This window comes from Bos mutus, chromosome 21 (assembly GCF_027580195.1).
Source record: "Bos mutus isolate GX-2022 chromosome 21, NWIPB_WYAK_1.1, whole genome shotgun sequence".
NCBI lineage: Eukaryota > Metazoa > Chordata > Mammalia > Artiodactyla > Bovidae > Bos > Bos mutus.
The window spans coordinates 25,200,017-25,227,357 of record NC_091637.1 but is presented as its reverse complement, the minus strand read 5'-3'; the positions used below and the strand labels follow the sequence as shown (position 1 = coordinate 25,227,357).

Below are 27,341 nucleotides of genomic sequence, written 5' to 3'. Positions count from 1 at the left end.
GAACTTCTTTAAGATCAGAGGCTAGGTTTAAGATCTCAGTTAACAGATCATGGTTTCCGGTCCTGATCTGAGTTACACAGTTTCAGAGTTATTACAAACAAAAAGGGTCGTTTTCCCTTTAGCTAGTAGGACTGCCATGTCATGTGAATTTCTCAATTCCACCGGCCTCTACTTTTTCAGGCCCCAGTACTGCAGGAGCCATGGCACCCAGGGATTCGAGAGCATTTGTGTGTGTGTGTGTGTGTGTACAGGGGGGCCCTATAGTACTCCTTCCAGCAGTACCCCAGGCCGAGAGATCAGGCGTGTAGAGCTGTCACCGCTGCAGAGCCGGAGAACAGCAGGGAAGCCCTTGCCCTTCATCTGCTAGGGGTGGGGCGCGCATCGATCGCGAAAGCTGCAGGATGTCGGGTCAGAAGGGCGGAAGGCGTGGTGCGCCCGGGGCCGGAAGCGGAGGGGGTGGGGGCGCCCCCGGACCCTCCCTTGGGCCGGCGGACTTCGCGGAGTGAGGACGGGGGCTGGATCGCACCAGGAGATGGCGGCAGCGGTGGCCGTGAGCGGCGCCAAGCGGAGCCTGCGGGCCGAGCTGAAGCAGCGTCTGCGGGCGCTGAGCGCTGAGGAGCGGCTGCGCCAGTCCCACCTCTTGGCCCAGAAGGTGAGAGACCGCGACGACAGCCACAGCAGCGCCAGACCTGCGGATCTGCGCAGGCGCGGCCCTTTGGGCGCGCGCACGTCCGCCCGCCGCGCGCATGTCCGCTGAGCGCGCGCATGCCGTGTCCCCGTGAGCCCGTGTGAGTCCCACAATGGGTGTAGGGTACTGTTGGGCACAGTGTGGAGGGAATCAGCGCCACGTGGAGAATTATGGGCCTTGTGAGGGAGGGGATGGAGGTGGGTGACAGGGTGCTGAGGCAAGAGCAGCATGAGAACAGATCTGGAGGGCGGGACCACCTGGGTCTAAAATGCCTTCAGTTCCGTTCCGTTCAGTTCAGTTCAGTCGCTCAGTCGTGTACGACTCTTTTTGACCCCATGAATCACAGCACGCCAGGCCTCCCTGTCCATCACCAACTCCCGGAGTTCACTTAAACTCATGTCCATCGAGTCGGTGATGCCATCCAGCCATCTCATCCTCTGTCGTCCCCTTCTCCTGCCCCCAATCCCTCCCAGCGTCAGTCTTTTCCAATGAGTCAGCTCTTCGCATCAGGTGGCCAAAGTACTGGAGTTTCAGCTTCAGCATCAGTCCTTCCAATGAATACCCAGGACTGATCTCCTTTAGGATGGACTGGTTGGATCTCCTTGCAGTCCAAGGGACTCTCAAGAGTCTTCTCCAACACCACAGTTCAAAAGCATCAATTCTTCGGCGCTCAGCTTTCTTCACAGTCCAAGTCTCACATCCATACATGACCACTGGAAAAACCATAGCCTTGACTAGACGGACCTTTGTTGGCAAAGTAATATCTCTGCTTTTCAATATGCTGTTTAGGTTGGTCATAACTTTTCTTCCAAGGAGTAAGCGTCTTTTAATTTCATGGCTGCAATCACCATATGCAGTGATTTTGGAGCCCCCCAAAATAAAGTCAGCCACTGTTTCCACTGTTTCCCCATCTATCTGCGGTGCCTTCAGTGACTCTTAAAGAATACAGGGACTTCGGATGGTTCGGACTGCAGCCTCCCAATGCAGGGGCCGCGGGTTTGGTCTTGAACTAAGATCCCTCACGCTTCCTGATGTGGCCGGGGAAAAAAAAGTTATGAAAAAGAGTCCATAGCGGTAAAATGACCAGAGAACGATACGATTACTTCAGAGGAGCGAGTGCAAAATAGGGTGCAGAGATGCTCAAGGATGGAAGCCCGTCGGAGCCTGTGGAGGGCTGGGCCCTGCCTCTGTGGCCTCGGGCCTATCCTGTCACGCAGTAGGTGAACGTTAAGTACATTTTTGAATTAATGACAACTGATTCTCATACTCAGCCTGCTCAAGAAGATAGGAAGCAGGAGAGATTAGGGAACTGAGTCCGGTTTCCTGTCTCTTGGTTATGATACCTCCAGTTTGTTACTTTCACAGACTAACTTGCTATATATTAATACTTTGTTCATGTAATGATACCAGTGTCTCTTATCAGTAAAACAGTCCACAGATCCTGTCCCAGAGGCATGTGCCAAAGGTCTGTGAGACTGGTTTTTGTTGGACACCAGAGGGGGAAAAATGAGTGTCCTGTGAATAACTAAATATTAGTGATTCTGTGTCAAACTAGTGACCCGTCTTCCTCAACATCCAGATGTTATATTTGGATGTTATCAGGATGTTATATACCAATGTTATATTTGGAAATTAGCTTCTTTTCCTTGATGTGTCTTGAAATTAGATGTGCCATAAGAATTTCTTAATTACCCTTCATTATTCTACCATCCATTAGTTTCTCAAATTCAAAGTTCCTATGAGTTAAAACAGTAAAGCAAGTACAAGCATTTCATTCCACTCTTTGTGTATATAGGTGTGCATGAAGGGGGTTCTACGCAGATGGTGTCTATGCAGATATTAGTTTATTCAAACTTAGTATTTTTTAGCGATTATGAAGAAGGCATTGGTTGCTTTAGTGAATGTAGAGATGCATACCATCTTATCCTTACTCTCTAGGTGCTTAAAATTTAGTTAATTAATTCACATATACTAAACCCTTTGTTTGGAGAAGGCAATGGCACCCCACTCCAGTAGTCTTGCCTGGAAAATCCCATGGACGGAGGAGCCTGATAGGCTGCAATCCATGGGGTCGCGAAGGGTTGGACACGGCTGAGCAACTTCACTTTCACTTTTCACTTTCATGCATTGGAGAAGGAAATGGCAACCCACTCCAGTGTTCTTGCCTGGAGAATCCCAGGGATGGTGGAGCCTGGTGGGCTGCCGTCTATGGGGTCGCACAGAGTCGGACACGACTGAAGCGACTTAGCAGCAGCAAACCCTTTGTTGTTTAGTCACTAAGGGATGTCTGACTCTTGTGATCCCATGGACTATAGCATGCCGGGCTCCTCTGTCCATGGAATTTTTCTGGCAGAAATACTGGTGTGGGTTGCTATTTCCTTCTCCAGGGGATCTCCCTGGACCAAGGATTGAACCGATGTCTCCTGCACTGAAGGAGCCATCAGTCTTTACCTCTGAGCCACCAGGGAAGCCCATATTGAACCCTACTGTGGCCCATACTTTGCCATGTACTTAGTTATAGGATGAAAAAGATAGGATTGTTGCTCTAAAGGAACAGAGTCTGGAAGAAGAAACAGACTTGTGAATACAGAATTCCAGTGCTTTCAGATAATCTGGTAAACATCAATTGTAGAAATATAACTTAGGGGAGGGGGACTCAGAAGGCTTTCCTTCTATAGGGAGATGTTTGAGATGTTTTTTGTAGTACAAGATGAATTTTGTCAGGTGAAGGGAAAGTAGGATCGGTGAACATGTACAGGAATATTTTGTCAAGAGAAGGAAGGGCACAGTTGAACATGTATTTTGGAGTTCTGCAGATCTGGATTTAATCTGGCTACACTGCATTTTAGCTGCCTAGTGAAAGTGAAATCGCTCAGTTGTATCTGACTCTTTGTGACCCCATGGACTGTAACCTACCAGGTTCCTCTGTTCATGGGATTTTCCAGGCAAGAATACTGGAGTGGGTTACCATTTCCTTCTCCAGGAGATCTTCCTGATCCAGGGATTGAACGCGGGTCTTCCACATTGTAGGCAGACGCTTTACCGTCTGAGCCACCAGGGAAGTCCATAAGCTGTCCATTAGCTGCCTAGGGCCTTGGACAAATCCCTTAATCATTCTGAGCCTCTGGTTCCTTATCTGTAAGAGGGATAATGCCCATCCTTGCAAGACCTATCGTGAGGATTAAAGAAGTGGCTAAGGGATGTATTGATAAGTCCTGTAGGAAGAGAATATTGGCAGCACTTTTGGAAAATAGGTTGGGGATGGAAGAATGAGGAAAAAATATATAGAGGGCATTAAGGGGCTGTTGTGATAGTTTGGATAAGAGATAATAAAGGGCGTGGATGGTGAAGCTGAGGGGGAAAAGGCAGGTGAATGGGAGACTATGCAGTGAGACCCAGCAGGATTGGGCAATTAACTGGATGACATTAGAAAGTACTGGGAAAGGGGAGTCACTTATGATTTCAGAATTTAGAGCTGGAGGTAAAGGTTTGCTTATTTATTTTTTAATATTTATTTGGCTGTATTGGGTCTTAGTTGAGGTACATGGGCTTAGTTGCTCCCCAGCATGTGGGATCTTAGCTCCCCAATCAGGGATTGAACCTGCTTTCTCTGGATTGCAAGGTGGATTTATAAATACTGGACCACCAGGGAAGTCCTGATAAAGGGTTTTTAACATTACTAGGTGCAAGGAATGTAGGTGTTGGAGTGGATTTTGGAGGGGCATGGGGTAAATAAAGATGAGTTCAGTTTGGTTTCTTTGTCTTATGGTACATTAGAAACAAAACACTCCAGGTGGGAATAGGAGCCATATAGAGACAGGACCACTGGTAGTACACTGACAGCTGAGCACTGGCATCTGAGGAGAGACCCACAACTCTCAGTAATACATATACTTGAGCACATATACCCAGATGTACTCATATGAGACATCTGTTTCATAACCAAAGATTTCATAGCTCTTACTGTATATGATGAACTCTAATATTTTCTATTTCATTTGCTGATTATAACTCACTGTTGTTTCATGACCAACCATGGATCAAGGCCCAAAATATCAACGTACTGGTACTAGAACAGTGATTTGCCATAATGTGTGTTCAATACGATAAAAGTATTAAATGATAAGTAGGCGTATTCTTATTGACACAGAAATTTTTAAAAAATAATTTAGAATTTTACCAGAAAATGACATATAGTAAAGAAATTAAACTTTATGCTGTAGTTTGACTCCTCAGCAAATAAGATGAGGAAATTAGTACCCAGTATTCATTTTATCTTATATCCTATGTGCCAGTTTCTTTCTTTTTTAAAAAGTATTTATTTGACTGTGCTGGGACTGCTTCCCTGGTGGCTCAGATGGTAAAGAATCTGCCTGCAATGCGGGAGACCTGGGTTCGATCCCTGGGTTGGGAAGATCCCCTGGAGGAGGGCGTTGCAACCCACTCCAATATTCTTGACTGGAGAATCCTCATGGACAGAGGAGCCTGGCAGGCTGCAGTCCATGGGGTCGCAAAGAGTTGGACACAAATGAGTGACTAAGTACACAGGAGGGACTTAGTTACAGCAGGTGGGATCTAGTTCCCTGACCAGGGATGGAACCCAGGACCCTTGCATTGGGAACACAGAGTCTTAGCCACTGGACCAGCATGGAAGTCCCACTTCTGAATTGTTTTACTTTTGGTAATCTTAATTTTAATTTCCAAGTGTTTAAAAAAATTCTCTGCTTTCTTTCCAAAGCAGCCTTTTTTTGCCCTATAGATGCATCTATCTTCTTGAACTTGTCTGAGAAGACTAATTAGAATTAAAAAAAAAGAAAATTCATGTTCTCTGAATTATAATTTTCTGTTTCCTGCTGGATCACTCCCCTCACCTCCCCTTTTAAAAAATCCTTCTAATTAGTGTTTGGCTTTCTAAAATGTTTGAAAGTGAAAGTGAAGTCACTCAGTTGTGTCCAACTCTTTGTGACCCCATGGACTGTAGCCTACCAGGCTCTTCTGTCCATAGGATTTTTCAGGCAAGAGTACCAGAGTGGGTTGCCACTTCCTTCTCGATGAACCTTTATTGTCTGTACATATTTATGAATGAAGGTGTGATCACTAAAATGGGGATTTCCTTTGCTTTTAGTAGTCACTTTGGAATTCTGTGGTAAGAACGGACTCTTGTCTGACTTAATCCTTGTTCTCCCAGTGTTGCAATCTGTTGCTCTTATCTGTAAATATTGTCCTATCCAGGGCTTTTCTGGTGGCTCAGTGGTAAACCCACCTGACAATGCAGAAGATGCAAGTTCCATCCTTGGGTCGGAAAGATCCTCTGGAGAAGGAAATGGCAACCCACTCCAGTATTCTTATCTGGGAAATCCCATGAACAGAGGAGCCTGCCGGGCTATAGTCCATGGGGTTGCAAAAGAATCGGAAAGGACCGAGCACTTACGTGTGCATGCGCGCGCGCGCGCGCGCACACACACACACACACACACACACACACACACACACTGTCCCATTCATTCTGTCTTGCAGAAACTAGTTAAATACCTATTCTCTTGTTATTGGTGTTATCATGCTTTTCTTTTTTACTTTGTTCTTACTGTCATGTAAATGAGATTTGAGGAAGAAAGGTAAGTGTGTATACACAGTCTTGTTGCAGGAAAGGAGACCCCTTCCAGGGCCCGAAACTGGGCTCTTGTCTAACACTTGAAAATGAATTGTCCGAGGAGACACATCTGCTGACAAAGCAAGAGATTTTATTGGCAAAGGGCACCCGGGTGGAGAGCAGTAGGGTAAGGGAACCCAGGAGAACAGTTCTGCCGCGTGGCTTGCAGTCTCGGGTTTTATGGTGACTGGATTAGTTTCCGGGTGGTCTTTGGTCAATCATTCTAATTCAGTCTTGCCTGGTGGCGCACACATCTCTCAGCCAAGATGGATACTAGCGAGAGGGATTCTGGGAAGTGGACCGACACCCAGTGTCTCCTTTCGACCTTTCCTGAACTCTTCCGGTTGGTGGTGGCTTAATAGTTCCATATTCTTTATCAGGATCTCCTGTCATAAAGCAACTCATGCAAATGGTTACTGTGGTGCCTGGCCAGGGTGGGCGGTTTCAATCAGTGTGCTTCCCTTAACAGTCTCACACTGAACTTTAACTGATGTTTGTTTCTGCTTGTTCAAGTTTTGATTTTCTATGTTCTGCTTTAAAGAGCCCAAGATAGACACTTAACTTTCCCAGAAAGTACTTGGGTGTTAAAAGCCTCAGGTCTGCCCAGTGTCCAGGTCTCACAGTTCCACTTGCTTTGCCCACTTCGGGCCTGATAACAGTTTTGTAACTGCTCAGAAAGATGGAGTTAGCTTCCTTCCTTGGCACTGTTTTGGTGTGCTTTGTCTGCTTAACTCTGTGTTAAGTTATTCCTTTTTATTAGGAATAACTGGACATTCTGTGCCTGTATCTTTCTGGCACTCATATTTATAAGCCACCTTTGCAGTCACTTTTCCTTCTTAGCTCGGAGAACAGGGAAGAACAGAAAAGGAAGAAAAAGGGAGCTGAGGGCTAACTTCAGAGACTAGGGATGTTTTGGGATTATTAACATTTCTATAGTGAGCAAAGCTCAGCCCATTGCTCCTGCTTCTTGTTAAACTGAGTACAAAAGAATGCTTTCACCCAGGTTCTCCTTCTTATTAACACAACATGGCACTCATTTAGAGGGCCTTTGCTTCTCCAGGATCCCCCACCTTCCATCTATGTGAACACTTTTATTTTTTATATTATTAAAAAAATTATTTTTGGTGGACCTACTAACCCTAAATATTCATGGGAAGGAATAATGCCCAAGCTGATGCTCCGATACTTTGGCCACCTGATGTGAAGAGCCGACCCATTGGAAAAGACCCTGATGCTGGGAAAGATTGAGGAGGACAGGAGGAGAAAGGGGACAACAGAGGATGAGATGGTTGGATGGCATCACTGACTCAATGGACCTAAGTTTGAGCAAACTCTGGGAGATGGTGAAGGACAGGGAAGCCTCGTGTGCTGCAGTCCACGGGGTTGCAAAGAGTGGGACACAACTGAGCGACTGAACAGCAAGAACTGTGGCATGTGGGATCTTAGTTGCCTGACCAGGGATCAACCTTTGCCCTCTGTGGTGGAAGTCTTAACCACTGGACCACCAGAGAAGTCCTTGTCTTTGTTAACATTTTAACACTCATTTGAATAGAAGAGCTTTAGCAATTGGGAGGGGGGTGGGTAGTGCCAACAGAATTGTGTGGCATGTCTGCCCTGGGGAGTTTATAGACTGGCTAGGATGCTGTGTTTAGGATACACAAAACAATAATTGACTTATGATAGCACATAGCTGTTAGGTTGTATAGTGACTCTACACATAGTGAGGGTTCTGCAGAAGTCAGGAAAAGTTAGGACTTGAATTGGGCTTAAGTGGTGGAATTTGAGATGAGAGAAGGCTAACAATCTAGGGAGTAAAGAAACTTGTACTAGTTGGGGTTTGGGGGTGGCTTCCCTGGTGGTCCAGTGCCTAAGACTATGCGCTTCCAACACAGGAGGCTGGGTTCCATCACTGGTCAGGGAAATAGATCCCACATGCTACAACTAAATGTCCCACATGTCGCAACTAAGATCTGGTGCAGTCAAATAAATAAATATTAAAACAATGACAACAACAGCCACAGAGGAAAAAAAAACAAGCTTGTGGGAGCCAAGGTTCAAAGTTAAAGCAGAGACTCTCAGGGAAAGACACGGAAGTCTGCTAGAATGGGCACTACCCATTGTACCCGTTGGCACTACCCACCTCCCTCCCAGTGGTGGGGGTCAAGTTTGGAATTTTCCGTATTTTAGACAGCAGGGTCCCACCGTGACCTTTTAATGAGATTTTGCATCTGCTAGGAAAAGATCTGGGAAGATTGAAGGCAAAAGGAGAATAGGCCAGCAGAGGATGAGATGGTTATATAGCATCGCCGACTCAGTGGACATGAATCTGAGCAAACTCTGGGAGACAGTGGAGGGCAGGGGAGTCTGGCGTGTGGCAGTCCATGGGGTCCCTGAGTCAGACACGACTTAAGAGACTGAGCAACAACAACGACAAAGAGCAGATGTGCCAGAGAGGCATTAAGGGATCAGAGAAGTAATTGTTGGGTCCAGAAGTAAAAGTCAGGCTTCAGGATGCAATATTATTTGACATATTGTATCACTCCACTTTTTGTGTGTTTGTTTTTGGTTAAAAAGTTTGGAGAAGGCTGAGAGAAAAGGGAGGAAGTGTTAAAACTGTTCAGGGGAGCCACTTGTTTTAAAAAGTATCATCTGGGAAAATTTAACTGCCATCACTTCTCCCTTAGGTGTTTACCCATAATGAATATCAAAAGTCCAAAAGAGTGTCCATCTTTCTGAGCATGCCAGATGAAATTGAGACAGAGGAGATCATCAAGGACATTTTCCGACAAGGCAAAACCTGCTTTATCCCGCGGTACCAGTTGCAGAGCAATCACATGGATATGGTGAAGTTAGCATCGCCAGAGGAAATCGCTTCGCTGCCCAGAACTTCCTGGAACATTCAGCAGCCCGGTGAGGATGAAGTTCTGGAGGAGGCCTTGTCAACAGGTGAGCATTACAGTATTAGAACTGCCATCTTAGGATGCTGTCCTGCTGCGTTGGCTTGTTAGACCTCTGATCGGCTTGTCGTGGTCGAGTTGGGAGGGTTACTTTTCTACAGGGATGAATGTGTATTTCACTTAAGTTCCAAGCCACCCACCTAACTTGACTTAGGATGAGATGCCCTCTGTAAGCTGTGGCATGTCAACTGTAATAGTAAAGTATCAAGGTATTGTTCGGGGCTTCCCTGGTAGCTCAGTTGGCAAAGAATCCATCTACAATGCAAGGAGACCTGGGTTCACTCCCTGGGTCAGGAAGATCCCCTGGGAAAAGAAATGGCAACCCACTCCACCTTTCTTGCCTGGAGAATCCCATGGACAGAGGAGCCTGGCAGACTCTAGTCCATGGGGTCACAAAGAGTCAGACATGACTGAGTGACTAAGCGGGACAAAGGTATTGTTCTTTTCCACAGACTCTTGCCCTGAACTTCTGGTTTGGATAATACATTTTTCCTAAATAATACTCTGTTTCCCAGAACTTCCTGGAGGTCCAGTGTTTAAGAACCCGCCTTCCAATGCAGGGGATGCGGGTTCAATCACTGGTTGGGAAACAGATCCCACATGGCTTGGGGCAACTAAACCCTCCAGTCAGAGGAAGAACCCTTGTGCTGCAGCAAAAACCCAGCACGGCCAAATTAAAAAAAAAACTCTGCATTTTCTGTGGTTTCAGTTGCAGTCTGTCTGGTAATGAGTGAGTGAGCGAAGTCGCCCAGTTGTGTCTGACTCTCTGCGACCCCATGGACTGCAGGCTCCTCCATCCATGGGATTTTCCAGGCAAGAATACTGAAGTGGGTTGCCATTTCCTTCTCCAGGAGATCTTCCCGACCCGGGGATTGAACCCAGGTCTCCCACACTGTAGGCAGATGCTTTACCGTCTGAGCCACCAGGGAAGTCTGGTAATGAGTACATTATTATTAATGCAATAAGCGTTTATGTCTCCAGCACAGACTTGTCAACTACTTGGGCATTCCATGGTCATATCACATACAACATGTTCCAAAGTGAATTGTGCTCCCTCATGCCTCCTGTCTTGTGTTTCTCTTAGGGTTTAGTACCATCACTCACCCACTTGACCATGTCAGAAGTCTCAAGATCACCCTTGACTCTTCTCTTTCTTGCCTGTTCCATGAGCAGCCCATTGTCAGCTCCTGGTGATTTTACTTGTTGTTCAGTTGCTAAGTTGTGTCCAACTCTTCGTGACCCCATGGACTGCAGCCTGACATTCTTCTCTGTTCATGAGATTTCCCAGACAAGAATACTGGAGTGGGTTCCCATTTCCTTTTCCTGGGGATCTTCCTGATCCAGGGATTTAACCCAGGTCTCCTGCATGGGCAGATAGGTTCTTTACTACTGTGCCACCAGGGAAACCCCTGCGGATTAATGCTTACTGAATCTGTCCCTTCTCTCTTATCCCACTGCAGTCCAAGCCACCATCCCCCCTTGTCTGGGGTATTATAATAGCCTCCCAACTCTGCTTCCTCTCCACGCCTTGTATTCTGTCCTCCCTCTCAGTCATATTATTTATATAGTCATTGCAACAAGATTTCTGAAATGCAAAGTTGACTTTTTCTCTCCCCAGTTTAAAGTCTTTCAGTGACTTTCTGCTGCCCTTCCTTTGAAGTAAACATTCCTTAACAAGGTTCTTCCTGGACTCCCTGAAGGTCCAGTGGTTTAAGTGCCACCTTCCAGTGTAAGAGGTGCAGGTTAGATCCCTGGTGAGGGAACTAAGGTCCCACATGCTGCAAGGTGTGACCAAAAAAATAAAAACGAAACAAAACATCCAAGACTCTTCCTGATTGAGCCTTGCTATTCTTTCCTTTTGCACATCTTTCTACTCCCTTACTTTATCATCTGAATTCCAGCCACTCTGAATCTCTTTGTTTCCCAACCCTATTTTAAAAAAAATTGAAATATAGTTGATTTACAGTATTGTGTTAGTTTTAGGTGTGTAGCAAAGTGATTCAGTCATACTTACATTACATATATGTATTTTTTCCATTGTTGTCCATTAAAAGTTATTTTAAGATATTGAACATAGTTTCCTGTGCTATATAGTAAATCCTTGTTGCTTATCTATTTTATGCATAGTAATTTGTGTCTGTTAGTCCTATACTCCTAATTTATCCAAACCTCTTTCCCCCTTTGGTAAACATAAGTTTGTTTTCTGCATCTGTGAGTCTGTTTCTATTTTGTATGTAGAGTCATTGCATTATTTTTTTAGGTCCCACATACAAGTGAGATCATATAATATTTGATATTATATCCATCCATGATGGGCTTTGCTGGTGGCTTGGTAAAGAACCTGCTTGCAATGCAGGAGCCACAGGAGACATGGGTTGGATCCCTGGGTCGGTCAAGAAGATCCTTTGGAGGAGGAAATGACAACCCATTGCGGTATTCTTGCCTGGAGAATCCCATGGACAGAGGAGCCTGGCGGGCTACCGTCCATGGAGCCACAAAAGAGCTGAACATGAGCGACTGAACGACTAAATAACAACAATAGCATATCTTGTACCCTGCAGCTGCAACTCCTCTGCATCCCCCTCTAAGGTGCTCTTGTCCTGTATCCTCTGTCCGTTTGACTGAGGTCACCTGTGCCTTTCAGCAGCAGGAGCAGTGTATGCTGTGGAGTCCACCTGGACTGCAAGCCCTCAGCTTCATTTCTTATGAGCTGAATGCCGTGAAGGAGCAGTTAGACCTCTCTGAGCACAGTGTATGTTTCTTTCTTCAGGGGATGGTAGTAATACTTGCCCTCCTGCCTCACCAGGTAGATGAACTGATCAGCTTATGTGATTCATCCTTCTGTCCCTGGGGTATAGAATGGTGCCTGCCACATTGTAGACACTTCACAAATGTTAGCTTCTGTGCTTCTTTTCCTCTTCTAGAAGCTGGACTTTGGATAAGAGTCAGATGTTGCATAGGATGATCTGAACAGGTAGCTACTTAAATATAGTCAGGAAACTTAGATAAATATGATCAAGAGGTGTCTTATTTTATCTTTTACTCTCATTCTTCCCTTTATAATAAATAGAACAGAGATGAGCATCTTTCTGGGGAACCACAAAAACTGTTCCCAGAGGTAGGGGAAAGGATTCCACCTGCTTAGTGGACCATGGGCACCATGCAGTGTAGGATACGAGCTGGTCATACCAGACTGCGTGGGCAGGGATGGATGGATGGACATTTCACTGAGGTCCGTGAGGACTGTTATAATTAGACAAATTGATGAAAAGTTTAGACATGTGCACACTGCTATATTTAAAATGGATAACCAACAAGGACCTACTGTACAGCACAGGGAACTCTGCTGAATGTTATGTGGTAGCCTGGATGGGAGGGGAGTTTGGGGGAGAATGGATACATGTATATGTATGGCTGAGTCCCTTCTCTGTTCACCTGAAACTATCACAACATTGTTAATCGACTATACCCCAAAACAAAATAAAAAGTTAAAAAAAAAAAAGATTATTTACAGACATGGAAAATAGCATCCTAAGAGCAAAAGCAGGAAGTCGTGGGGCAGGCATGTGGGACAAGGAATCTATCCATTTATCTAGGATCGCCTAAGTATAATGGGAGATGCTATGGGTGAGGTGATTGGGGTGAGAGGGTCGTGGCTGTGCACCCAGTTAAGGATGTGGATGTTACCTTTAGGAGATTGTTATTGACGGAGAGTTTGGGGGCATGGGGAGTCATGGTGAAGGATGGATTGGGACCAGCAGGGCCTGGAGGTGGGATGACAGTTGGAATTCCAGGAGAAATGGCATCTTCAAAAAGCTGACATGAGGTTTCTGGCAGTATGCAGAGCGGGCATGGAGAAGTTTATCAAGTTCCTGCAGAGGACTTTGAGGGAGATGTGGCCATGACACTGAACTTAGCAAGAAGAGCAAGGAGAAAGAGAGAGAAGGTTATGCATAGGATGTGTTGAAAGGAGTGTTAGAAAGCTCCGTTTAACTGCCGGCCTCTCACACTTACTGTTTTCAGCTTTCTCTTTAGTATTAAAGGGAGTCCTCTGGCCAAGCTGATTATATTGTCCTGCAAAACCCAGGATATGGGGAGGGAGGAGGGAGGAGGGTTCAGGATGGGGAACACATGTATACCTGTGGAGGATTCATTTTGATATTTGGCAAAACTAATACAATTTGTAAAGTTTAAAAATAAAATAAAATTAAAAAACAAAACAAAAAAACCCAGGATGGACAGTCTGAGTTCAGAGCATCCTAAGAGGTGTCCGTGGCCCAGCTGCCACCTCCTTGGCCAGAGGTAAAAAGGATGTTTTGTGAAGGTTAACTGAATTCTCAGTGCCTAGTATGTACTTTCAGTTTCAAGAATAAATCAAGGCCTTTAGAGAATCTTCTTTCCTCATTTTCTTTCAGGGCCTAGTTCCTAGGCTTTTATTTTTTTGCCAGGGGGCGGGGGGTGTCGATGAATATTCTACAGCTCAGTGTCTGCCCCATCTCCCAAAGTTAGCCTTACCCTGCCAATTCCCTTGTTACTGACTCTGATGATACTGTCCTGTCTGCACCTTACTCTCCTTTTTGCCAGCTCCTGACATCGTTTCCACTTCCTTCTACGGGAAACTCTTTCCTTATGTTCTGTGATGTGGGTCAGCAAAGGAACGGAGGAAAAGATGTGTGCGGGTGTGTTCTGGACATAATGACAGAGCTGAACTCTAAGCTCAGGAGGAGGACTTGGAGGGGGCGGAGACTGAGCCAGAAGTCACTGTGATTCCTGAGAGAGAGAGATGAGCAGAGCAGGGATAGGGAGGGAAGGTGACAGTCAGTGGCCAGAGCCCTATAGCAAGTTGGGATTAGAGTAGATGAGCAGGTTTCCTCAAGAAGGTCATGCCTGTCATTGGAGGTGTGCTCGGCCAGGTTTTGCAGGCAGGGGTTGGCAGGTGTGCTGGGCGCCCAGGAGAAGCTGAGTTCATCTCGCAGTTCTGCACGAAGTCAGAACAGCTGCTGATAGTGGGGGGCCAGTCTGGCTGGCAGTCTGAACACCTCTACCCTGAGCAGCCCATTCCAAAGAATTCATGGCTCCCAGCCCTCGCTGGTACATCTTTGCCAGCAACGCTGCAGGTGTGGTCAGTCCCTGCTAAGCTGGAGGTCACTCGGACCCCCCAGGACAGCCCTCAGAAGGCTGAAGCTCAGTACAGGATGGCCACCAGGTAGATGGCTGGGTGGGGTGTGTGCTGCTGCTTGTGAGCAGCGCTGGTGTGTCCGGCTCCCCGCCAGGGGCTGGAGGGTCACTCCCTGAACCTCACAGAGTCCACGGAGCTCCTCACGACCTTTGTGGCCTTCTGCACACCTCTAACTGTGGGCAGCTTTTTGTAACTTTGAAGACCCTGCCTTCCTCTCTGAGGCCTGTGCTGACAAGGCTGTGGCCAGTTCTGGTCCTTGTGTCCCTGGGAGAGTTCCAGCCCGAGGACCAACCAAGGGACCCCATCTGGTACCTTCGGAATGTTCCTGAATAGGTCAAAGGTCGCACTCATGTGAATACAGGAAAGCAGGACAATTTGGCCTCCCTGCTTCTGTAAGAGGGGAGATGAAAAGGGTCAGCTTAGGCCTCCTAACAGCTCACCCTACTGCTTCTCATCGACTTTGACAAGAGCTCTGTCCTTCCTGATTTCCCTCTGACCCTCTCCCGCTCTGCCAGTTGTCAGCGCCCTGGGACATTGGCTCCCAAACTTGGCAGGAGTGTGTGTAGGGTCATATGTATGCTTAGAGAAAGAAATTAAGAGAAAAAGGACTTCTTAGGTCCTATCCCTGGAGATTCTGTTTATCTTCTTTAACATTTATTTTTATTTTATTTATTTGGCTGTGCCAGGTCTTAGTTGTGGCATGTGGGATCTTTAGTTGAGCCATGTGAACTCTTAATTGTGGTTCGTAGAATCTAGTTCCCTGACCAGAGATAGAATCCTGGGCACCTGTATAGGGATAGCAGCCTCTCAGCCACTGGATCACCAGGGAAGTCTTGAGATTCTCTTTAACTAGATGTGGATAGGGCCTGGGAATCTGCCATTTTTGTACATGTATACATGAAAAATGGAGACGGGCATGGCAACCCATGCCAGTATTCTTGCCTGGAGAATCCCATGGACAGAGGAGCCTGGCAGGCTACAGTCTGTGGGGTTGCAGAGTCAGACACGACTGAAGCAACGTAGCATGCATACTTGAAAGAACTGCCAGAGGATGGATGATGGGCTTACTAGTTGCTGAGTAATTTTTATTTCTTTCTTTGTCTTTTTAGTTTTTTCAGATTTTCTACAGTGATCGTGTATTTCATTAAAAATCATAGAAAAAATAGACATCATTTATCAGTCGTTATATACACTACCATGTGTAAATAGAGAGCTAGTGGGAAGCTGCTGTATAGCACAGGGAGCTCAGCTTGGTGCTCTGTGATGACCTAGATGGGCGAGGGTGGGAGATCCAAGTGGGAGCAGACATATGTAAACATATAGCTGACTCACTTTGCTGTACAGCAGAAACTAACACAGCACTGTAAAGCAACTGTACTCCAAAAAAAAAAAAAAAGGGCATCATTGCAAAACAAAAACCAGATCAGGAAGTGATCGGTTTTTTCTTGCCCACATTGGACATTGTGCCATGGTAGGGCCTGAGGAGAAAGGTGGGTGGGTTGCTACTGACGTCTTGCATCTCGATAATGAACTCTGATGGGGGCCCCGGGGGTCAGTCGGCGGTCTGATCCACAGCTTGGGCCAGTAGCACGTACTGTGCCTTCCCCTCCTGGCCCAGGCTTTTGGTGACATGGATACTGCCTGTGGCCTCATCAATCACAAATACAGTAGCTGCCCCCTCTCCAGTCAGTGGGTACCTGGTGTGGCCCTGGTCCCTGTCCATATTAACCTTCCTTATAAATTTGCTCCTCTTTTCCACAGGGGGACTTGACCTCATCTTTGTGCCGGGTCTCGGGTTCGACAAACAGAGCAACCGTTTGGGACGGGGCAAGGGCTACTATGACGCCTACCTGAAGCGTTGTCTGCAGTCCCAGGACGTGAAACCCTACACCCTGGCCTTGGCTTTCAAAGAGCAGATCTGCCTCCAGGTCCCGGTGAATGAGAATGATGTGAAGGTAGACGAAGTGCTTTACGAAGACTCCTGAGCACCTTTGGCTCTGACGACCTCAGCTGAATAATCAAGGTTTTGTGCCAGAAAAAAGTCGAATATGTGTATTTTCTCTTTGTCAGAGATTAGTGGAAATTGCACACTAATGTGAATATGGGCTATATTGTTTGTAACATAAGATACACCTAACATGAAACCAGTTTTAAAAATCAATAGCCGTGTGTGTAATAGAACATTGATTAAAATGGAGGCTATCACTGTATGCTTTTCAATTTAACTTTCTGGCCTTAATGTCCCAGGTTGGTCTGTCTGCTCTGTGGTGGTGGTGGTTTAATTGCTCAGTCGAGCCTGACTCTTGGCGACCCCATGAACTATAGCCTGCCAGGCTCCTCTGTCTATGGGATTCTCCAGGCAAGAATACTGGGGTAGATTGCTGTTACCTCCTCTTGACCCAGGGATCGAACCCAGGTCTCTCACTTTGCAGGCAGATTTTTTTACCACTTGAGCCGATAGGGGATCCCTGGTTCTGCTTTGAAGTGTAAGTTGAACATTCATGAGACGCTGTGCTCCAACTCAGAGTGTGAGGGGAAAGGAAACTTATGGGGAATGGACACTGTCATGAAGTCCTGTCAGGGGTCTGAGTCAGTCTGGCAGGCACACAGAGACCCAGCAATTACTAAATGACTTGGAGTTTGCTTTGCATTAAAAGTTCCCCAAGAATATTCTCCCCTTTTATCATGGCTTCACTTACTCAACCGGAAATTATGTCTGGCACTTCCTAACATTTGATGGACAACAGACTGAAACCTTTTATGATTTAAATATTTAAATCTGGCTAATGTGTTTCCATCTCTGCTGTTCGGGTGTCAGTCACCAAGGAGTTTAAGATCTGGTGTCTTAAAAGGATGCATTTGAATCAGTTCTAATGAGATGGATGAAATAAAGCCTATTATACAGAGTGAAGTAAGTCAGAAAGAAAAACACCAATAGAGTATATATGCGAGACAGCAAAAGAGACACAGATATAAAGAACAGACTTTTGGACTCTGTGGGAGAAGGTGAGGGTGGAATGATCTGAGAGAATACCATTGAAACATGTCTATTATGATATGTGAAATAGATGACCAGTCCAAGTTCGATGCATGAAACAGGGCACTCAAAGTCAGTGCACTGGAACAACACTGAGGGATGGGATGGGGAGGGAGGTGGGAGAGGGGTTCAGGATGGGGGACACATGTACACCCATGGCTGATTCATGTCAATGTATGGCAAAAACCGCCACAATATTATAAAGTAATTAGCCTCCAATTAAATAAGTAAATTTAAAAAAGATCTGGTGTCCTGCAAGTTAGACATTATTTCTGTTGATTGTGGTATCTGCTCAGGAGATGAGATTTGAGCTGACGGTTGATAGATGGCATCACAGCCAGGGAACAGGAGTCTCATGGGGGAAGTCTTGTTATAGCCAGAGACCCAGGAGGCTTCCAAGGTGCTGCTCTTTCACTCACATCCCACACTGTACCTGTCCCCAGGTCCCATTGATTCTGCCTCTGAGCATGCATATGAGCTCAGTCTCTTCAGTCGTGTCCGATTATCTCTTTGAAACACTATGGACTGTAGCCCACCAGGCTCCTCTGTTTATGGGATTCTCCAGGCAAGAATACTAGAGTGGGTTGCTATGCCTTTCTCCAGGGGATCTTCCTAACCCCAGGATCAAACTCATGTCTCCTGGATTGCAGGTGGATTCCTTACCCACTAAGCCACCTGGGAAGTCTCTCTTAACCTATTCCCTCCTCTCCTCATCCTGTTGTCCCTTTTGTCCAGACTGAGTGTCTAAGCTAAACTGGGCAAGAGCCCCATCCTTGGCTCCTGCCTTCAGTCTGCTTCTCTTCACTTTATTTCTCAGATCACAGTCAAGGTGATCTTATCAGACATGAAGCTGACCATGAAGTACCCCTACTCATCTCCTTCCAGGCTCAGCTCTCCCTGTACTCTTCCCTGTCCCAGTTGTGTGGATGACCACACAGCTCCTCAAACACCACCAGTTTCTTCCACCCTTCCTGCCTCTTGGGCTGCTTTTTCTCTGACGGCAGTGCTGCTTCCTCTTTTGTTCATCAGGGAGACTCCTGTTTATCCTTCAAGACTTAGCTCCATTGCCTCCTCTTCTGTGAAGTCTTCCCCTGTCCCTTCACTTGCATAAGTGGCCCTGGACATTGTTCTCCTCATCACATCATCCTACATGTCAAATTAGTTGTCATGGGACCTCCCATGCCGATCCTGTGGTTAAGAATCTGTCTTCCAATGCAGGGGATGTGGGTTTGATCCCTGGGTCAGGAAGGTTCTCTGAAGAAGGAAATGACAACTCACTCTAGTATTCTTTTTTTCAAATTTATTTTTATTCTTTAACACCAAAAACATTTTGTATTTGGGTATAGCCAATTAACAATGTTGTGATAGTTTCAAGTGAACAGTGGAGGAACTCAGCCATACATATACATGTATCCATTCTCCCCCAAACCCCCCTTGCATTCAGGCTGGCACATAACATTGAGCAGAATTCCATGTGTTATACAATAGTTTTTTGTTACCCATTTTAAATATAGCAGTGTGTACATGTCCCAGCAAGATGGTAGGAGGAACAAAAAGCACATTTAAAATCAAACCCCATACCCACCCGAGACACTCAGAGGGCTCAAACAAACCTTTTGCGCACCAGGAGACTCCACAGAGACTGAGCCAGACCTGCCTTTGAGTGTTTGAGGGTCTCCTGTGGAGGTATGGGTCAGCAGTGGCCTGCCACAGGGACAGGGGCTCTGAGTGCAGCGGAACTGGGTATGGCATAAGCCCTCTTGGAGGAGGTTGCCCTTAACCCCATAGTGCTGCCAGAAGTTACACAGGATGGGGGAAACAGACTCCTGGAGAGCACAAACAAAACCTTGTGTGCACCAGGACCCAGGAGCAGTGACCCCACAAGAGACTGACCCAGACTTGTCTGTGAGTAACCAGGAGTCTGGCAGAGGCATGGTTGGCTGTGGCCTGTGCAGGGTCGGGGGCACTGAGTGTGGCAGTGCCTGCATGGGACCTTTTGAAGGAAGTCGCCATTATCTTCATTACCTCCACCATAGTTTGCCCTCAGGTCAAACAATAGGAAACACAGTCCCACCCATCAATAGAAGATTGGATTAAAGATTTACTGAGCATGGCCCCACCCATCAGAAAAAGACCTCAGTCAGTCTCTCCCATCAGGAAACTTCCATTTGCCTCTTATCCTTATCCATCAGAGCACTGGACAGAATGAAAACCACAATCACAGAAAACTAATGAAACTGATCACATGGACCACAGCCTTGTTTAATTCAATGAAATCATGAGCCATTCCGTGTAGGGCCATCCAAGACAGATGGGTCATGGTGGAGAGTTCTGACAAAATGCAGTCCACTGGAGAAGGGAATGGCAAACCACTTCAGTATTCTTGTCTTGAGAACCCCATGAACGTATGAAAAGGCAGAAAGACAGGACACTGAAAGATGAACTCCCCAGGTTGGTAGGTGCCCAATATGCTACTGGAGATCAGTGGAGAAATAACTTCAGAAAGAATGAAAAGACAGAGCACAAACAAAAACACCCAGTTGTGGATGTGACTGGTGATAGAAGTCTGATGCTGTAAAGAACAATATTGCATAGGAACCTGGAATGTTAGGTCCATGAATCAAGGTAAATTCGAAGTGGTCAAACAGGAGATGGCAAGTGTGAACATCAACATTTTAGGAATCAGTGAACTAAAATGGACTGGAATGGGTGAATTTCACTCAGATGACCATTATAACTACAACCGTGAGCAAGAATCCCTTAGAAGAAATGGAGTAGCCCTCGTAGTTAACAGAAGAGTCCGAAATGCAGTACTTGGGTGCAATCTCAAAAATGACAGAATGATCTCTGTTCATTTCCAAGCAAACCATTCAATATCACAGTAATTCAAAACTATGTCCTGACCAGTAATGCTGAAGAAGCTGAATTTGAACTGGTCTCTGAAAACCTACAAGACCTCCTAGAACTAACACCCCAAAAAGATGTCCTTTTCATTTTAGGGGACTGGAATGCAAAAGTGGGAAATTAAGAGATACCTGGAGTAACAGACAAATTTGGCCTTGGAGTACAGAATGAAGCAGGGCAAAGGCTAACAGAGTTTTGCCAAGAGAATGCACTGGTCATAGCAAACATTCTCTTCCAATAACAAAAGAGAAGACTCTACACATGGACATCACCAGATGGCCAATACTGAAATCAGATTGCTTATATTCTTTGCAGCCAAAGATGGAGAATCTCTATATAGTCAACAAAAATAAGACCGGGAGCTGACTGTGGCTCATATTATGAACTCCTTATTGCCAAATTCGGACTTAAATTGAAGAAGGTAGGGAAGACCACTAGGACCATTCAGGTATAACTTAAATCAAATCCCTTATGATTATACAGTGGAAGCTACAAATACATTCAAGGGATTAGATCTGATAGACAGAGTGCCTGAAGAAGTATGGATAGAGGTTCATGACATTGTACAGGAGGCAGTGATCAAGACCATACCCAAGGAAAAGAAATGAAAAAAGGCAAAATGGTTGTCTGAGGAGGCCTTAAAAATAGCTGAGGGAAGAAGAGAAGCTAAAGGCAAAAGAGAAAAAGAAAGATATACTCATTTGAATGAAGAATTTCAAAAAATAGCAAGGAGAGATAAGAAAGCCTTCCTCAGTGATCAATGCAAAGAAATAGAGGAAAACAATAGAATGGGAAAGACTAGAGATTTCTTCAAGAAAATTAGAGATACCAAGGGAACATTTCATGTTAAGATCAGTTCAGTCGCTCAGTCGTGTTTGACTCTTTGTGACCCTATGAATTGCAGCACGCCAAGCCTCCCTGTCCATCACCAACTCCCAGAGTTCACTCAAACTCACATCCATCGAGTCGGTGATGCCATCCAACCATCTTATCCTCTGTCGTCCCCTTCTCCTCCTGCCCCCAATCCCTCCCAGCATCAGAGTCTTTTCCAATGAGTCAACTCTTCACATGACGTGGCCAAAGTACTGGAGTTTCAGCTTTAGCATCAGTCCTTCCAAAGAACACTCAGGACTGATCTCCTTCACAATGGACTGGTTGGATCTCCTTGCAGTCCAAGGGACTCTCAAGAGTCTTCTCCAGCACCACAGTTCAAAAGCATCAATTCTTCGGTGCTCAGCTTTCTTCACAGTCCAATTCTCACATCCATACATGACCACAGGAAAAGCCATAGCCTTGACTAGACGGACCTTTGTTGGCAAAGTAATGTCTCTGCTTTTGAATATGCTATCTAGGTTGGTCATAACTTTCCTTCCAAGGAGTAAGCGTCTTTTAATTTCATGGCTGCAGTCACCATCTGCAGTGATTTTGGAGCCCAAAAAATAAAGTCTGACACTGTTTCCACTGTTTCCCCATCTATTTGCCATGAAGTGATGGGACTGGATGCCATGATCTTCGCTTTCTGAATGTTGAGCTTTAAGCCAACTTTTTCACTCTCCTCTCACTTTCATCAAGAGGCTTTTTAGTTCCTCTTCACTTTCTGCCATAAGGGTGGTATCATCTGTATATCTGAGGTTATTGATATATCTCCCAGCAATCTTGATTCCAGCTTGAGCTTCATCCAGCCCAGTGTTTCTCATGACGTACTCTGCATAGAAATTAAATAAGCAGGGTGACAATATACAGCCTTGATGTACTCCTTCTCCTATTTGGAACCAGTCAGTTGTTCCATGTCCAGTTCTAACTGTTGCTTCCTGACCTGCATATAGGTTTCTCAAGAGGCAGGTCAGGTGGTCTGGTATTCCCATCTCTTTCAGAATTTTTCACAGTTTATTGTGATCCACATAGTCAAAGGCTTTGGCATAGTCAATAAAGCAGAAATAGATGTTTTTCTGGTACTCTCTTGCTTTTTTGATGATCCAGCGGATGTTGGCAATTTGATCTCTGGTCCCTCCGCCTTTTCTAAAACCAGCTTGAACATCTGGAAGTTCATAGTTCACATATTGCTGAAGCCTGGCTTAGAGAATTTTGAGCATTACTTTATTAGCATGTGAAATGAATGCAATTGTGCAGTAGTTTGAACATTCTTTGGCATTGCCTTTCTTTGGGATTGGAATGAAAACTGACCTTTTCCAGTCCTATGGCCACTGCTGAGTTTTCCAAATTTGCTGGCATACTGAGTGTAGCCCTTTCACAGCATCATCTCATGCAAAGATAGGCACAATAAAGGACAGAAATGATATGGACCTAACAGAAGCAGAAGATATTAAGAAGAGGTGGAAAGAATACACAGAAGCACTGTACAAAAAAAATCTTCGTGACCCAGATAACCATGAGGGTGTGATCACTCACTTAGAGCCAGACATCCTGGAATGTGAAGTCAAATGGAACTTAGGAAGCATCACTATGAACAAAGCTAGTGGAGGTGACGGAATTCCAGTTGAGCTATTTCAAATCCTGAAAGATGATGCTGTGAAAGTGCTGCACTCAATGTCAGCAAATTTGGAAAACTCAGCAGAGGCCACAGGACTTGAAAAGGTCAGTTTTCATTCCAATCCCAAAGAAAGGCAATGCTAAAGAATGTTCAAACTACCACACAGTTGCACTCATCTCACAGGCTATTGAAGTAATGCTCAAAATTCTCCAAGCCAAGCTTCAACAGTACATGAACCATGAACTTGCAGATGTTCAAGCTGGATTTAGAAAAGGCAGAGGGACCAGAGATCAAATTGCCAACATCTGTTGGATCATAGCAAAAGCAAGAGAGTTCCAGAAATACATCTATTTCTGCTTTATTGACTATGCCAAAGCCTTTTTTATTGATTTATTATTTTTGGCTGTGCTGGGTCTTCATTGCTGCTTGCAGGCTTTCTCTAGTTGCAACGAGTTGGGGCTACTCTCTAGATGCAGTGCACAGGCTTCTCATTGCAGTGGCTTCTCTTCTTGTGTAGCATGGGCTCTAGAGCACAGGCTCAGTAGTTGTGGTGAATGGGCTTAGTTTCTCCACAGCATGTAGGACCTTCCCCTAGTCCAGGGATTGAACCTGTGTCCCTTTCCATAGCAGGTGGATTCTTAACCACTGGACTAACAGAAAAGTCCCTCTCCTTGCCTCTTATTGACCACATGTATCTGGCCTCCCGTGACCCCTTCATCTCTCTGGTCTCCTTGTCTTCCGAGTGCTCTGCTGGGCTATTCTCTTGCCTATCGAGTTCGAGTACTAGGAGAAATCATTTCTCTAAGTTATTCCTTGAAAAACAGCATGGCCTAAAGAACGCTGTTGCCTAGAAAACAGCAGATTCCTATCTCTTGGTTCTTTCCCTCTCAGAGACCCTGGCTGACCAATCTCCACCCTTTGGGTGCATCAGAGGACTTCTGAGCCCAGATAAAAGATGAGGAACACTTTTTAAGTCCTTTACTTCCTTGCATGTCATCCCTCAGTCCACCCCCAGTTGCAGCTATTTTTCATTTTCATGTTTGTGACAACAGACCACATGAATACTAATGGGAAAGTTATCTAAAGGAAAGTCCATTGTTTTGATTATGTGTGTTCTGTGGATATCCTCCTTATATTTTAGCCTTAAAATGTGTAGAAAGTACACTTTATTTTTTAAATGTATATTTACTTTATTTTTACTTGAGTATAATTGGTTTGTAATGTTGTGTTAGTTTCTGCTGTACAACGAAGTGTAAAAAAGTATACTTTACACCTATGGCTAATTCACTTTGATGTATGCCAGAAATGAAACCAATATTGTATAGCAATTATCGTTCAATTCAAAATAAATAAAATTTTAAAAAAGTATACTTTAGAAGCAAACAGTTGTTGCAGGGGTGAATCGGATCCCAAATAGTTCACTACTAGAAATGATGGACATCTGGTTTATCACTGAGAAATTATCTCTTAGGGATTAAAATACAAAAATCATCTGTTATTTTTTCTCAAGAAAAGAGAGTACTACATTATTCTGAAGATCTGGGTTGAGATACTTGTGGACATGGGTTCTGGAGGATAGATAGGTTTTGTAAGTCCTAAATATTTGCCGTTCCTCAAATCTAGCAATAAGATTAGATAGTAAATGCTTCTCCCTGTAATTATACTTCATATAAGACCCAATGGACAATGGAGATTCCTGTGTGACCAGCCATCTCCTCTACCCCATCCTCCTAAGTCAGGAGCCTTATTGTCAGAAAACAACCCTACTTATGTTATCTGCCTGCTTAACATCTTTGATGGTTGTCTGTTGCCAAAACCCTTGGCTAGCAAATAGGACCCATTCTAACTTGACTACACCATCTCTTCATCTTTCTCTTTCCCTCTTTATATTAACACGCACACACATCCTCTTATTTCTTCTAAACAAATAATGCTAGTTACATCAGAATCCAGTATTCTGGGTAAAAATTGGGTTAGACTGTTAATACAGTTGGATATTAGAATTTGTCTATAACAAGAGAGTGGTGTTAACAGATGGCAGGTAGCTCAGAAACGGGGCATCTCAGTCAGGCACCAAAATGTTCTTGAAAGTGAGTGTCAGCCTTCACTGACTTATGGTTTGCCTGGGGATCTTGTTCGTTTTAAAATTTTTATTTATTATTATTATTTTTTGGCATGTGAGATCTTAGTTCCCTGACCAGGGATCAAACCCACTCCTTGCTGCAGTGGAAGCTTGGAGTCTTAGCCACTGAATCTCCAGGGAGCTCCTGCCTGGGCATCTTGTTAGACTGCAGATCCTGATTCAGTAGGTCTAGAATGGGACCTGAAATTCTGTATTTTTAACAACCCCCCAGGAGCTGCTATTGGTTTGCTGTGCACTCTGGGCATCAAGGTCCTAAGCTGTGCTGTTCAAGATGGTGACCCTCATCACATGCAGCTATTTAAATTGAAATTGATTAAAACTGAATGGCTACCCACTCCAGTATTCTTGCCTGGAGAATTTCATGGACAGAGGAGCCTGCTGGGCTCCTTCGTGTCCATGGGGTGGCGAAGAGTCAAAAACGACTGAGCGATTACACTTTCACTTTTCAGAACTGAAGAAAACTTAAAATTCACTTCCTTGGTCACAGTAGTAGTATAGTATTAGGTGCCTACTATACTGAATAGTGTTGAAAGAAAACATGGCCATCACTGCAGAAAGTTCTATTAGACAGCACTGTTCTCTAAAATGCTGTTTTTCAAACGGTTTTTTACAGGCCATCTACTAAATCAGAATCTCCAGGGGTAGCGGCCTAGAAATTCGCATTGTAAGCAAGCACCCCTATGGGTTCTTATGCATGTTAAAGTCATGGGAAAGCTTTTATAGAGAACTAGAGTCTGATGCTTAGAGATAAATGTAATGTTTACTTGCTCAGTCATGTCTGGCTCTTCTTTTTCGATCCCATGGACTGTAGCCCACCAGGCTTCTCTGTTCATGGGATTTCCTAGGCAAGAAATCCCATGCCATTTCCTTCTCCAAATGCGGGGATAGGTAATGGAGCAGCTCAGCTTAAACTGGAATGCCCTTTTTGCCAGCCATGAAAAGTATATGCAGTTGTCTATAGGTATAGTAGGTTTCACCTGGTGGGGCTGACCTCTGGTGCCAAAGTCATGTAGGGTGGAAGAGGTGTGAACCCCTCAAGTCAGCAGTGTTCTGCCGGTGTGCCACCAATCCCAGTTATGTTCTGTGGTCCCCTGTGCATTCTGCACTTGCAACGCAGGGGGTCTGGGTTTGATTCCTGGTCAGGGAACTAGAACCCATATGTGGCAACTAAGACCTGGCATATGGACTTCCCTGGTGGCTCAGACGGTAAGGAAACCTGCTTGCAATGCAGGAGACCCAGGTTTGATCCTGGGTCAGGAAGATCCCCTGGAGAAGGGCATGGCATCCCACTCCAGTATTCTTGCCTGAGACATCCCATGGCAGAGGGGCCTGGAGGGCTACAGCCCAGGAGGGTCACAGAGAATCAGACATGACTGAGTGACTAACACACACACAAGACCCAGTGCAGCAAGAACAACAAAAACAAAATGTAGATACCTGTCTCCCATTTTCCCCGCCTTGGAGATTCCAGAAATTCCACACAAAGGAAAAACCCCGTGTAACAACCCTTTTCACACAGTAATTGGACCTGGAGGGTCAACAGGCAGGTACTTATGCCAAGGCAAAACTCTATGATGGTTAGCAGTCTGCAGAGTTTTCCTCCTGATAGAAGTTCACGTTCTTGTGCTCATTTTTAACTGGGGCCGTGCACAACGGACAGACAAAGCTGGAGTTAGTTGTTGAAGAGAGCTCTCCAAAGGCAGGAGGTAAATTTAAGTCTACTGTCCGAGATCTCTCTGTGTCTGAATAAATCAGCTGTGGTCCTTTACTTCAAGCAGAGATTGAACTTAAGTCTGAGAAGAAGATGATGCAAGGAGCAGCGGGTGCTGTGACAAGCTGCCCGATCCCTCCTTGAGGTCTAAACTATGCTTTCCTCCAGGTGCTGGTGGCCCAGAGCTGAGTCCCTTGCCTGGAATTGCTCCCGACTAAACAATTGTTCCTGATGCTGCAGCTCCAGTACTTTGGCCACCTGATGCAAAGAGCCTGATGCTGGGAAAGATTGAGGGCAGAAGGAGAAGGGGGCAAAAGAGGATGAGATGGTTGGATGGCATTACTGACTCAACGGACGTGAGTTTGAGCAAACTCTAGGGGATGGTGAAGGACAGGGAAGCCTGGTGTGCTGCAGTCCATGAGGTCGCAAAGAGTCAGACACGATTTAGTGACTGAACAACAACAACAAAACAAAGGCATCTCTCCCAAGGTTAGAGCCCCTTCTTGGTGACAGCCCACACTAGCATATGGTCACTGAAGAGGTGGGAAGGTCTGGCCCCTTTGCTTCAGGGCAGGCCACCG

General features: G+C 45.4%; 1 protein-coding gene across 2 annotated transcripts; it reads left to right on the top strand.

The window, feature by feature from the left end:
- The first annotated feature begins 381 nt into the window (after positions 1-381).
- Positions 382-17,430, top strand: MTHFS (methenyltetrahydrofolate synthetase). Of its 2 annotated transcripts, none has more exons than XM_005889757.3 (3): positions 382-652; positions 9,023-9,284; positions 16,236-17,430. In XM_005889757.3, exons 1-3 carry the CDS (start codon positions 533-535, stop codon positions 16,457-16,459), a joined length of 606 nt encoding a protein of 201 aa, XP_005889819.1. In that variant the 5' UTR covers positions 382-532; the 3' UTR covers positions 16,460-17,430. The 2 variants fall into 2 exon arrangements, with proteins under 2 accessions (XP_005889819.1, XP_014331872.1); XM_014476386.2 differs by lacking the exon at positions 382-652 and adding an exon at positions 653-788.
- Positions 17,431-27,341: the final 9,911 nt, after the last annotated feature.